Source organism: Nakaseomyces bracarensis (genome assembly GCF_045282275.1).
Source record: "Nakaseomyces bracarensis strain CBM3 chromosome Unknown Scaff13_0, whole genome shotgun sequence".
Taxonomy (NCBI): Eukaryota; Fungi; Ascomycota; class Saccharomycetes; order Saccharomycetales; family Saccharomycetaceae; genus Nakaseomyces; species Nakaseomyces bracarensis.
In genome coordinates, this window is record NW_027263959.1 from 1,835,996 (window position 1) to 1,850,599 (window position 14,604).

At 35.0% G+C, this 14,604-nt stretch overlaps 4 protein-coding genes across 4 annotated transcripts; 2 read left to right on the forward strand and 2 right to left on the reverse strand.

Moving 5' to 3' along the window:
- Positions 1-905: 905 nt before the first annotated feature.
- On the forward strand, positions 906-1,562 carry PAR32 (Par32p; the record flags this gene model as incomplete). The annotated part of the gene is made up of 1 exon (XM_071055006.1): positions 906-1,562. One exon carries the CDS (start codon positions 906-908, stop codon positions 1,560-1,562), a length of 657 nt encoding a protein of 218 aa, XP_070909699.1.
- A 684-nt stretch (positions 1,563-2,246) lies between these two features.
- Positions 2,247-8,708, reverse strand: GLT1 (glutamate synthase (NADH); the record flags this gene model as incomplete). Its single annotated transcript, XM_071055007.1, has 1 exon — positions 2,247-8,708. The coding sequence occupies one exon, from the start codon at positions 8,706-8,708 to the stop codon at positions 2,247-2,249; it is 6,462 nt and encodes a 2,153-aa protein (XP_070909700.1).
- Positions 8,709-10,394: 1,686 nt separating this feature from the next.
- On the forward strand, positions 10,395-11,534 carry SFA1 (bifunctional alcohol dehydrogenase/S-(hydroxymethyl)glutathione dehydrogenase; the record flags this gene model as incomplete). The annotated part of the gene is made up of 1 exon (XM_071055008.1): positions 10,395-11,534. One exon carries the CDS (start codon positions 10,395-10,397, stop codon positions 11,532-11,534), a length of 1,140 nt encoding a protein of 379 aa, XP_070909701.1.
- Positions 11,535-11,996: 462 nt separating this feature from the next.
- On the reverse strand, positions 11,997-13,967 carry NRP1 (Nrp1p; the record flags this gene model as incomplete). Its single annotated transcript, XM_071055009.1, has 1 exon — positions 11,997-13,967. One exon carries the CDS (start codon positions 13,965-13,967, stop codon positions 11,997-11,999), a length of 1,971 nt encoding a protein of 656 aa, XP_070909702.1.
- Between the last annotated feature and the right edge of the window lie 637 nt (positions 13,968-14,604).

Sequence of the window (14,604 nt, forward strand, 5' to 3'; positions counted from 1 at the left end):
TTCATATCTAATAAAATAGAACTCCGCGGTACAGAAAAGGAAAAAATACAAATTATATACTACAGTGTATCTTCTCACTTGAGTCGTATCTACGAATAATGATAATTTTATCTATAAAAGGAAAAGAAATCAAACTAGCGATAAGTCCCATGACCCACGGCTTTTAAAGAACAGGTACTTCGCACTTACCGCACCTATATTCACCCATTAGTTCCGGAATATTTATTTTATCTTGCCTTACATGCCTATGTTAACTAAAATAAATTTAATTAATAAAACTAAACCAGTAATCAAATTAAAATATAGTCAAATGTTGAGTCACATGGTACGTTATAGAATACGATAATCTCACAAAATCGAAGAAGACGAAACTGGGTAATAATAATAGTAGTCAGGGTAAGTACGACAACTTAGTAATTAACGTAAATTGCTATTTTTTAATTTTCATCTCTACGGTTAAAATTTGTGTTATCGTACAATCAAAAGTACTGATAATATTTATGATGATGTTGTTAAAGAGATATAGTTCGGATTGAATATAGATTCTATCTTTATACAATATATAACTATACATATATAAGTACACGGTACATATATAATAATATATAAATACAAGTATCCGCAGTATCCGTACAGTTCGTGTTTTTTGTTGGGTGTAATCAGGGTAATAGATGCAAAGTTGCGTTCCCTACCTCCAACTCTCCTCCCCCCCCGTAATTCAACAGTAGATTAGAGATAGAGATAGTAGAAATGAACCTGTGAAGGGATATGTATATAGAAATTTATAAATAAGATTTACAGTTCAAACTGATTAAACTTTGAGTGCTTGAATATAGAAATAAATTTCATTTCAGGACAACTCAAAAATAAACGAATATATTTAAATGGCCTTATAAAATACTAAAATGACTGAGAAGTATAAGATATCTACAGGTAGAGGAGGTGCAGGTAACATACATGCGTCTGATAGCAGAGCATCTCCCAAAATGGTGAAGCAAGGGTCACAGACCCCAAGTATTCTACAACCGGTGTACAGTACTGGTCGTGGTGGTGCTGGGAATATGAGAAGGAATACTGACCCAAAGTTGACGAGGCGGGCACAAGATGTTGATGCAAACGATTCCGACAATAGTGAAGGCTATGTCGATGAATTGATGGATGGAGATGATTATATCGGACCAATTCACGATACAATTAACGAGGAGAATAGTATCACTAATGGTGGTGATGATGAGACTGCTGTAGATCATAAGAACCACTCCAATGGTGGCCGTAAGCATCATAGGGTTGCTGGTGGAAATTCGAGGTCAAGATCGAGATCACGGTCAAAATCAAGGCTGTCTAGAACCCTTAGTGCACAAAAATCGCATGGGAAGCCGAAAATGCAAGAGAAGTTTATTATAGGACGTGGTGGTGCAGGTAATATAATTTCACCAAAAACCAGCAACACAGCTCGTGTCACTTCTAGTCGTGATAATAATAAAAAAGAAGAGGATGAAAAGAAGAAAAAGAAGAAGAAGGGCTTGTTTGCCTCTATAAGCAATATGTTCTCATCATCTTAAAAAAAGAAAAAATTAAATGATCCATATATAAATTAATCTACAATTCCCTAATTCACGGCATAAAAAACATATTTCTGAACTTTTCACAGCTGTCATCCAACTTACTGAATGTACCAGTTTTTAAAATTCCATTTTTGCTAATTTCTATTCTATTCATCTTTTTAAACACAATTTTTTAATATTCTATTGATTAATAATTCACCTATTAATGCTAATCTAAAGACAGAAACATAAACCAAAAAAAAAAATAAAAAAATAAAAATAAGAAAAAAAATTAAATTCTCATTTAAACAATAAAAGACCTCATAGCAAAGTTTTTGATGCATCAAAGAAATATAGTTATTCTATAACCCTCATACAAATATTACTAATCTAATAATTTACTATTATATGTTGTTTTTTTGTCTTTTTTTTTTTTTTAAATGCTATTACTTTTTAGTTTTAGTTTATTTGATTCAGTTTCTTTTATGTCTAATTTATACTAATATAAACTCTTATTTGCTACTACAAATTTCACTATTTTAAATTATTATTCTATACTTTGTTTAATAACTATATTCATTTTCGATATATTCAATCTTTAATAAATAAATAATAATAAATAATAATAAATAATAATAAATAATAATAAATAATAATAAATAATAATAAATAATAATAAATAATAATAAATAATTTACGATGTTAGACGGAAGCTGCAAGCTCTTCTAATAATTTGTAGTCTCTTTTTACTATACCACCATTGCCTGGTAGATAAGTACTGCCCATTAAGTACTCGTCCACTGCGGTTGCACACTTGCGACCTTCTTGAATTGCCCACACAATTAAAGATTGTCCTCTTCTACAATCACCTGCAGCAAACATCTTATCACCATCAATGCTGTATGAAGAATGAGATAAAGTCTCAATAGTACCTCTTCTAGTTTTCTTTACGTTCTTATCATCGTTTAGAAGTTCTGGCCCAACAAAACCCATTGATAATAGAACAATATCAGCTTCATAAATCTCTTCACTATTTGGAACTTCAACCATTTGCCAAACGCCACTCTGGGATTTTTTCCATTCAACACGAGCAGTTTTAATTGCAGTAACGTTACCTTCATCATCACCGATAAATTCCTTTGATAGTATACAGTATTCACGAGGATCCTTCCCGTAATGTTCTTTAACTTCAGCGTGACCATAATCAACACGCATAATACGAGGCCATTGTGGCCATGGATTATCCTTAGCACGCTCATTTGGTGGTTGAGGTAGTAATTCAAAGTTTACCACAGACTTAGCGTGATGTCTCACCGAAGTACCTAGACAATCATTACCTGTATCACCACCACCAATAACAATAACACTCTTACCTTCTATTTGTTTTCTAACATCATCCAACTCATTAGAAAGTAAAGCTTTAGTGTTTTTAGTCAGTAAGTTCATGGCATAGTCAATATTCTTCAATTCACGACCCTTAATTGGCAAATCTCTAGGAATGGTTGAACCAATTGCATAAACTACGGCATTGTATGAATCCTTTAATTCATCCATTGGGATATCCTTACCAATCTCAATATTAGTGACAAATTCAATCCCTTCAGCGGCCAATAAATCGACACGGCGCTGAACAATAGATTTATCTAGCTTCATGTTTGGAATACCATACATCAGTAAACCACCACAACGATCTGCTCTTTCAAAAACAGTAACTGAGTGGCCAGCTCTATTTAACATATCAGCACAGGCTAAACCTGCAGGACCTGAACCAATGACGGCTACACGATATCCTGTTCTGATTGCGGGTGGATTTGGCACAATCCAACCTTCTTTGAAACCGTTATCAATAATTATTCTTTCAATAGATTTGATACCAACTGGGTCCTCAATAATGCCTAATGTACAAGCACCTTCACATGGAGCAGGACAAACCCTACCAGTAAATTCGGGGAAATTATTAGTTTCCAATAATTTATCAAGTGCCAGCTTCCATTGATTCTTGAAAACAAGTTCATTGAATTTAGGGATTATATTAGATAATGGACAACCAGTATCAGATTGACAGAACGGAGTACCGCAATCCATACATCTAGCGGTTTGGTATTTCGCATCACGCTTAGAAACTGGTTTTGTAAATTCCTTCCAATCCTTAGTTCTTGAAGCAGGATCCCTATGTCCCTCACGACGAACATTATACTTCATAAAACCGCTCATTTTAACGACTTTTTCGGCGTTCTTTTCCATTTGTTGTTTATCAGGAACAGCTTCCTCCAAATCTAATACCTTAGGTTCATGCAGGGTAGATTTGTTAGAAATGACTGTCCGGCCCAGAGCCTTTTGTTTAGCAGCCTGAATAGCAGCAATTTCACCATTTGTAGCATCGACAGTTGATTCTCCTTGAGAACCCAACTTACTTAGATATTCAGCAGTTTCCTTTTCTTTTTGTTTTGTTTTCTCTTCAACCTCCTTCAACAACACCTTTTTATAGTCACTTGGTATAACCTTGACAAACTTCTTCAAATAATGATTAAAGTTGCCAAGAATCTTAGAAGCTAATTCAGATTTGGTGAAGTTGTAATGTTCTTGAATCAGGTTTTTCACAAATGCAATTTCGACAGGGTCGTCTAGATTTTCCAATTCAATAGTCTCCTTGTTAATTTTAGATAGGAAAGCATCATGATCCGAAGTTAAGCAGTATGCAATACCACCAGTTGCTCCTGAGAAGGCATTGATGGACTCTAACTGAGACAATACCAAAGCACGACCACCAGTCATATATTCAAAAGCATTGTTACCTTTAACTCTCTCAACAACAATAGTTGCACCTGAGTTTCTCACAGCAAAACGTTCACCAGCACTACCTGCAATAAATGCTGTACCAGACGTTGCACCGTAGAAACAAGTGTTACCAACGATGACATTTTCATCACTCTTAAATTTCGAATTTTTCGGTGGTTTAATAACGATAATACCACCGGACAGTCCTTTACCTACATAATCATTGGCATCACCATCTAATATAAAGGTAATACCAGGAGCTAAGAAAGCACCGAATGATTGACCTGCAGAGCCACTGATGTTAGCCACAATAGTATCGCGTGGTAACCCATTTTCTCCAAATCTCTTAGAAACACGATAGGAAAGCGTAGAACCAAGGGCACGGTCGGTATTAACAATATTAGCATCAATAGTGACAGGTAAGCCCTTATCTAAGGTGATCTCAGCTTCATCAATTAACTTGTTATCTAGACGAGTATGAAGTTTATGGTCTTGCTTTTTAGTAAATCTGGTAGCAACACCAGGACGGATAGTATGAGCTGGTGTTAGAATAGGAGTTAGGTCAATGTTAATGGCCTTTGGGTTGACATCGGCTCTTCTTCTTAATTTCTCGGAATGACCCACCATTTCATCAATTGTTCTAAAACCTAATCTAGCCATGATTTGTCTCAAATCCTGAACTAAATAATAGAAGAAATTTATGACATGTTCAGGCATACCCTCAAATTTACTCCTTAAATAAGGATCTTGGGTGGCTATACCGACAGCACAGGTATTGGTATGACATCTTCTTAACATAACACAACCCATAACAATTAATGGAATGGTAGCCAAGGTGAAAGACTCAGCCCCTAATAACACAGCCACAGCAATATCAAAACCAGTTCTCAACTGCCCATCGGTCTGAACAACAACATTACGTCTGAGATCATTCAAAACCAAAGTCTGATGCGTTTCTGCTAAACCTAATTCCCATGGCAAACCAGCATATTTGATACTGGTCCATCTAGATGCACCAGTACCACCATCGTGACCAGAAATCAATATATGATCAGCCTTGGCTTTGGCCACACCAGAGGCCACAATACCAACACCAACTTCAGAAACAAGTTTGACGGAGATTCCGGCCCTTGGGTTAGCACATTTCAAGTCATAAACCAATTGTTTCAAATCTTCAATAGAGTAAATATCGTGATGTGGAGGTGGAGAAATTAAACCGACATTAGGGGTGGAATGTCTAGTTTTAGCAATACTTTTAGAAACTTTATGAGCTGGAAGTTCACCACCTTCACCGGGTTTAGCACCTTGAGCAATTTTAATTTGAATTTCATCAGCATCTGATAGGTAATGTGAAGTGACACCAAATCTAGCTGATGCTACTTGTTTAATTGCAGATCTCATGGTATCACCGTTTGGATGGACAAGTGAACGTTCTGCATCTTCACCACCCTCACCACAATTGGATTTAGCACCAAGACGGTTCATGGCAATAGCCAATGTAGAATGCGCTTCCATTGAAATAGAACCATAAGACATTGCACCAGACGCGAATCTTCTGGCAATTTCGGTCCAGGGTTCGACTTGTTCAATTGGAATTGAAGTAGAATTTTCAAAGTCTAATTCTAATAAACCTCTCAACGTACAGTCTCTAATAGCCTCCATTTCTTTCTTGACATAAAGATTCCAGGCATCATCATTTTTATTTCTAACAGAATCTTGAAGAGCTGCAATAGCAGTTGGGTCATTAACGTGTTTATATCCACCATCTCTCCAGTGATATTCACCGCTTTCAGGTAGGTTCACTGATTTTGATATAGTCATTCTGCTTGGATAACCACGTTCGTGTAAGGAAAAGGCATCTTGTGCAATATATTCAAAAGTGACACCCTTGATTCTTGAGGAGGTACCAGCAAAGCATAAATCGATAACAGATGAATCAATACCCAAAGCCTCAAAAATCTGAGCACCTTTGTAAGATGCTAATGTGGAGATACCCATCTTGGACATCACTTTCAAAATACCGCTATCAATAGCATGCTTATAGTTTTCAACCATTTCATCGTCTGTAACACTATGATCATCGTTATTAACGTTACGTACTAGACCTTCTCTATTCATTCTTACCAATGTTTCCATGGCCAAGTAAGGGAATATAGCATCACAACCATAACCCAGAAGAACACAGAAGTGATGAATTTCTCTAGCTTCACCGGTTTCTAGCACTAGTGCAACTTCAGTACGTTGTTTATTTCTAATCAAATGATGGTGGATGGCACTAACAGCCAACAAAGACGAAATACTTACTCTGTACTCACCCATTCTTCTATCCGAAATGACAAGAATTTTCCTACCTTCATCAATAGCATTGCTGGCTTCATTGGTAATCCTTTCAACAGCATTAATATAACCTACAATTCCTTCAGATTTGTCAAATGTGATGTCGATATTAGCAATAGTCCATGAAGGAATCACTTTTTCAATATTTTTTATAGCATTGAATTCATGCCACTTTAAAATAGGTGACTTTAGTAACAATCTTTCACATTGAGAAGGATGCATTTCTAGTAAATTACCTTGAGGACCCACGTAACATTCTAACGACATAACGTTAGCTTCACGAATTGGATCAATGGGAGGATTGGTAACTTGTGCAAATAACTGTCTAAAATAATCAAATAATAAAACAGGATCTTGGTTTAAACATGCTAAGGGGGCATCGTTACCCATAGAACCTAATGCTTCTTTGCCTGTCAAAGCCATTGGTGTCATCAGCAATGAAAATTGTTCAAAAGTATAACCATGAGCTAAAAGACGAGGATCCTTCTGTACCTTTAGTGATGGAGAATCTTCAATCCAAGCATGTGCGTCTGTCTGGGAAGTCTTCTTTAATAGATCTTCTAACTTGATAACTTTGGACAACCATGATTTAAAGTCCTTCTTCTTGGCAAATTTCGACTTTAACTCTTTATGTTCAAGTAGACAGCCTGCTTCCGTATCTACCAAAAAAACATCACCTGGCTTTAGTTTACCTTTTTGCAATACTAAGGAGTTATCGATAGGAATAACACCAACTTCTGAGGCACAAATCACTCTATCATCAGATGTAACGTAGTAACGACAAGGTCTCAGACCATTTCTATCTAAAATAGCACCACAGTATCTACCATCAGTGAATGTTAATAGAGCTGGACCGTCCCACGGCTCCATCAGACACGCTGCCCAATCGTACCATGCCTTAAGATCCGAGTCCATACCTTCATGGTAAGCTTCTGGCACCATCATCATTATAGCTTCAGGTAGCGATAAGACACCATTAATTGTCAGTAATTCAAGAACATTATCCAAAGCAGCAGAATCTGAACCTCCTTCTTCAATAATAGGGTATAGAGAGTCTAACTTATCCTTGAACGTCTCAGATACCATAACACCTTCTCTTGATCTCATCCAGTTTTTGTTACCTCTCAATGTATTTATTTCACCATTGTGTGCTACCCACCTCAAAGGTTGGGCTCTGTCCCAAGATGGGAAAGTGTTTGTTGAGAATCTAGAGTGAACCAAAGCCATGTGGGACTCAAAATGGGCGTTAGTCAAATCATGGTAATAGTTGTAAACTTGATTTGGTGTCAATTGACCTTTGTAAACAATGGTAGAATTACTCAAAGAACAGACGTAAAAACAATCTTCTGGACTGAATTGCTTGGTGACAAATTTTCTGAAAAGGTACAACTTCGTTTTGAAATCGGTCTCATCAAACTCAGTTAGTTCTTTTGCATCAATGGGTACTACAAGAGTTTGTAAGATAGTAGGTTCTCTAGACAAAGCAACGTCACCTAAGATAGAAGAGTCGTGTGGGACATCTCTCCAACCTAGCACTCTCAAGTCAAAGTCTCTAGCTATATTTTCAAAAGTATCCTTCATCTTTTGCAGATCTACATCTTCTCCTTGGGCTGGAGCAAGTGGATCCTCTTCTGGTTTCTTGAAGAAAACGTTACCAACAGCGTAATGTCCACGTTCTGGAACGTCTACTCCTAAGTCTAGTTTGAACTCTCTTTGTATGAAACTGTGCGGAATACCAACAAGGATACCAGCACCATCACCGTTACCATCTGATGAGACTGCACCACGATGAGTCATGTTACATAACAGAGATCTTGCATCCGAGACAATCTTATGAGATTGAACACCATGTACATTAGCTACAAAACCAACACCACATGCATCGTGCTCATAATCAGGGTCATACAGACCTACTTTTCCTGGAATAACTTTACCCCAAGATTTATTCTCATCATTACAATACAATTGGTCATGTTTATAATCTGGAATATTCTTACTTAATTCATACGCATCTTCTAGCGGATCATATGGATCTGAAGACACCGTCATTTAAAGAAAAAAGAAAATAAGATCGTAAAAAAAAAAAATAACAACAATTTAAGATATGAAAGAAATAGAAAAACGTATGAGCAAAATTATTGTCCTTTCTTTAGCTAATAAATTTTATTATTGTTATAGCTCCTTTTCCACCACTTTTTTTTGTTTTTATGAATATCGTTAGTCTGATATCTTGTTTTGTTTTGTTCTGTTTTTTGCTTTCTTCTTTATTAAATAAATAAATAAAAAGTTAATTTGTCTTTTGGTTTTTTGTATATTTTGTATATCTATGTATCAAATCTTTTCTCTAATATCAAATCAAACAAATAGAAGGGATATAATAATAAAGTAAAAGAAGAGAGATTTTTATAATGATCGAAACGGAATTTAGCCGCCGAAAGAAGAAAGAGGAAGGAAGAAATTCTGAACACAAGCCAAATTAGGGTCGTGACTATTTATATTCATAAAGGAAAACAAGCTTACCCAAATTTTTTAGCAGACTAAGGAAAATAATAACCCGCCGGAATTTCTTTGTTTATTCGCTTTTTTTTTTAGTGAGTAAATAACAAAGTGCGTTACCGGCTTCTTCTACTAGGTTTGAGAGCTACTTCTATCTCAAACCGCTAGAAAAATATGCAGAAGGAAAACAACAAGGGAAATAAATAACGAAAAACAAGATCTACGTTCTTTTCTGATTGGAAAATGTCTACGTTAGCAATTTTTCCCTCTTCCCCCCCCCCCACTTTACTGCACTTACCCTGTAAGGAAACACAGACTAAGAAAAACCTGTACATCGTCAACCCCTCATTTCTTTGATGATAAATATGATTATATACGGTAGATCATGTGCTGAGATTTTATGGTATTCTCCATTATATGCTGTTGCTTATCGTTGCAAGAAGGCGAAAAGAAATAAAAAAAAAGAGGGGAGGGAAAAAGGCTTCCCTTTAACTGTTTATCTCCGTAGCTCCATCCATTGTTGAGTGACAAAAATTTAAAGCTACACTCGAACAGGGGAAGTGGGCATAAAATTACTATCTCAAATAAAAAAACCATTGTACAATAAAAATGTAACGAATCAAATCTGCTACTGATAAGAACTTACTAAGTTTGAATTATTGGTTAATTTCATTTGTGCGCATATACGGTATCGGAGTTTAATACGTACTAGAGATTTAGTCCAAATATTGCATAAAAATAATAATAATAATAATAATAATAATAATAATAATAATAATAATAATATTAATAATAATATAAGATGATGAAAATGACGTTTTAGCCATATTCGAAACATATAAGACTTAACCAACTATGCTCTTACTTAAATATGTTCTTACACGTGATAGATCACTATTTTTTTCATGTGACATAGTTGGCCTGCGAACAGTTTGCTTGCCACCTCGTCTTTATAACTAAAACAATGCGATTGAAAGCATAAAAGCGATTTCCATTGTAACAACGGTTTCTATCTCTCTCTCTCTATTGAAATATTATACTTTTCTTTTTTTTTCCTTAAAAAATTCCTAGAAATTTTAATTAAATTAACTGTTAAGCCGGGTGGCAACATTCCTTTTTTTTTATTACTATTATTTTGATATTAATTCATAGATTATCTATTTCAATTATAAGAATTGATTAATTAAGTACGATATTTATTCTCGCAGTAACTACAGAAAAGTCATAAATACAAGTACAATGTCTGAAGGTAAGCCAATTCAATGTAAAGCTGCTGTCTCTTATGAGGCCGGTAAGCCATTGGTAGTTGAAGAAATCACAGTGGATGCACCAAAGGCTCATGAGGTTCGTATTAAGATTGTGAACACTGCGGTTTGTCACACTGATGCATACACTTTGTCTGGTGTTGACCCTGAGGGTTTATTTCCATGTGTCCTAGGACACGAAGGTGCTGGTATTGTGGAGTCTGTTGGTGAAGGAGTTACCAATGTTAAGCCAGGTGACCATGTCATCGCACTTTACACTGCTGAATGTAAGAAATGTAAGTTCTGTTTGAGTGGTAAGACTAACCTATGTGGTGCTGTTAGAGCCACGCAAGGTAAAGGTGTTATGCCAGATGGAACCTCTAGATTCCACAACAAGAAGGGTGATACCTTATACCATTTCATGGGTTGTTCTACATTCTCAGAGTACACAGTCGTTGCTGATGTCAGTGTCGTAGCTATTGATGAATCTGCTCCATTGGAAAGTGTTTGTCTATTGGGCTGTGGTGTCACTACTGGTTTTGGTGCTGCTACTAAAACTGCTAATGTTCAAGAAGGTGACACCGTAGCTGTTTTCGGTTGTGGTACTGTTGGTCTTTCTGTTGTGCAAGGTGCTGCTCTAAGAAAAGCTTCTAAGATTATTGCAGTTGACACTAATGATCAAAAGAAAGACTACTGTTTCCAATTCGGCGCTACCGATTTTGTCAATCCAAAAACCGATTTGAAGGAAGGTGAAACTATTGTTTCCAAATTAATTGACATGACAGACGGTGGTTTAGATCATACCTTTGACTGTACTGGTAACACCAAAGTCATGCGTGATGCATTGGAAGCTTGTCATAAGGGTTGGGGTCAATCCATTATTATCGGTGTTGCTGCTGCTGGTGAAGAAATTTCTACAAGACCTTTCCAATTGGTCACTGGTAGAGTCTGGAAAGGTTCGGCTTTCGGTGGTATTAAAGGTAGATCCGAGATGGGTGGTTTGATTGAACAATATAAAAGGGGTGATTTAAAGGTTGACGAGTTCATCACCCACAAGAGAGAATTTGATGAAATCAACCAAGCTTTTGACGACCTACACAAGGGTGAATGTCTAAGAACAGTTTTAAACTTCTAGATAGAATAAAAGTTACTGTTTTATCCTTTATATCTATATAATAATCCATACATTCATCTCATCGTAATACTTAATACAACAATAATCCGTTTTCCTTCAAATCGATCAACTTCTTTTTACTGGAATGGAGTATTTGAAATTTAAAACATAATTTATAGTTTACAAAATGCCGAAGTTAAGATATATAAAATTTATAAATATAAAAATATTAAACAACAAAAACCCTCTACAAAAATGCATGTAACCTACCTAAGAAGGTATATAGTATAATGAAAATAAACATGAACATGAACAAAACTTATCCACAAAATGAATGAATGGATTTTAAAAACCTCGAATTGAAAATTTAATAAATATTTGTAATTATCCATAATTCGATCCGTGCTGTATCAATCACAGTTCGGATTATCTAAATTTAGAACAAACACCCCCAATTTCTTTGAATACCAATAGATTTATGCGTTACAAATTTGATACACGGACTTCCTGTCTATCTTTTATTTTATCTGCTGAAATATCATTAAAATTCCCAGATGATGCATTAAGATATGGATATGCAGCATTTAGACCATACTGAACAGCAATTTGGGAATTATCCCCTACAATAGCAGTGTTTGTTTTATTAGTCGTACTGACCATTTGATCGCCATTATTTAGGTGTTTTTCAGAAATGGCTTGATTTTGCTTCGTTTCATTTAATGATTTTGGACCACCACATCGTAGACAAACAATATTTTTGGCAAAGTTATGATAAAAACAACTAATACATTTCCAGTCACCTGCTCTAAATGGCACATTAGACCCAGTATGTATAGTGTTGACATTATTGTTATTAGTATTACTGTTCGCAATTCCCATATTGGTATTGGAGTTGTACATATTTTGAACATTTGATAAATTGCCATAGGCAACAGCATTATTACTGACACCTTGATTTAATTTATTATAACTATTGGAAGTATATGTGTTGGCATTATTCATAGAACCATTAAAGTTATACCTGTAAGTGTTGCTCAGAGGTGAATGAGCTATATTGTTACTAGCCCTATTTGCTGCATACATCTGGTAAGTTTGTTGAACTTGTTGCAAATGTTGTAGCTGTTGCTGTTGCTTTTGTTGTTGCTGGTTTAGTTGATAATTCTGATGTAAGCTTCCTTTATTCCAGTTTAATTGCGGGCTCGAAGGTCTGTTATATAAATTGCCATAACCTTTTGCCAAATTAGAGTTATTATTAACGGGGGGGTTAGAATATTTGTTTAAATTGCCAGACACACTATTAGGTATAGGGAAGGAGCACCTGAAACATGCTGTCCTTCTCTGAAAGTTTGAAAATCCACAAGATGGGCAATTCCAATCACCTGGTCTAGGTTTGTTCTTATTCTGTGGAAATGGCACAAGATTATCTTGTACCTTTTCGAGCAGCTTTATTGAGGAAGGCTGTATTTCAATTAATTCCTCCGAAGTTTTGTTATTTTTAGAGTTGGAGACCCTAAAAATTTGTGCATTTTCATTAACACTTAACCTTGCGTCATCATGAGATTGAAAAATAATAAAACCAATGATATTATCTGAAGCAACACTATTACTATTCTTCTGTGATTTCAAAAATATACCATCACTGAAGTTTCTTAGTGTCCAACAACCAATAGGTTTCAAATTATATGTATTGAACCAATTTTCGAGGTCGTTTTGTGTTGTTTCAGCGGGTATATTGTTGATATATACTACTTTAGATCCTTCTTCCAGGAAGTTTCGGTAGTCAAGCTCTAAATCATAAGGTCTAGTTAAAATTGTAAGCTCATCTTCTTCTGAAGTACAGTTTTCATGTAATGCGATTAGAATAATGCGCGTCAAATTTGTACTAAATGATGCATCATTTATATCTTCAATCAACTTGTTATATTCCGTGGTTATCTTTAGTGAGTTGATTATTAATGCTAAGTGTTCGTCATCATTATTGTTAGTTGATTTAGGTCTAGATTGCAGTTCGGTATCAACTTCATTCATCTGTTCGGACTCTTTATTTTGAGGATGATTAATGAGCCACAAGGAAAATTCTTTTCTTAAGTCAAAAATAACTGGATGTATCAAATAGCTAGGTAAATCAATATTTTCTTTCTGAGCAGCATGTATCAAATTCACTCTGATATCCCAATTAGAATTTAGAGTACAGAATACAAAATTTTTAGCGCCCTCATTTGGATGCTCAGAATCCACTATATTTTCTTTTTTCTCACAATTCTCTTCGATATCAGCTATTAGTTTTTTAATTGCATCCTTTAGTGAAACATCGTCATCAGATAACTCAAATATAGTAGGATCAATACATGGGACCAACGTTTCTGAATCAATAATTTGGTATCCGAACTCTGAGAGTGCCAAGTCATGTACATCTTCTCCTTTAGTTTTTATTTCTAATATAACATAGTGCATAATGGGTTGGTTTTCTCTAATATGGTTCTATCCGAATTCTTAATCGAAAATAAATAACATAAAAACCAATGTTTTGGATTAAGTATATTATTATATCAATTTTGTGTTTTTTTATTAATGAAAGTAAAGTTTAGTTGACGGAGATACTCTTAAACATCCAATATTAAGATAATCTAATATGATAGCTAACGGGTAGAACAAATTTTATTTTAAATAATTCCAATTGATCTCAATTATTTTATTTTATTTTATTTTATTTTATTTTATTTAGAGCAATAACGCTTAAATCCTTAAAATGATAAGTATCTTAGGGGGTTAGAATTTAGAACAAACGAATGAATATTAATATTAGAAGAAAATTTGCAACAGATTACTTAATTAATTTTATTATTACTTATAGTTGATTAGATATGAAATTTTCAATTTCTGATATTTTATTGTAGCCCCACTGAAGCTCATCGCATAAAAGCTCATCGATTTTTTTTTCTTCTAAAAATTTTTCGTCGAGGTGGGAAAAAAAATTTTTTTTTTTTTTTCACCGTTAAAAGGATCTACCTGTGGGAAGGTTTCTCTGACAACCCATAGAGAAACACAAATCGGGATATTTAAGGGACGGCGGAATGATAATACCGATGAA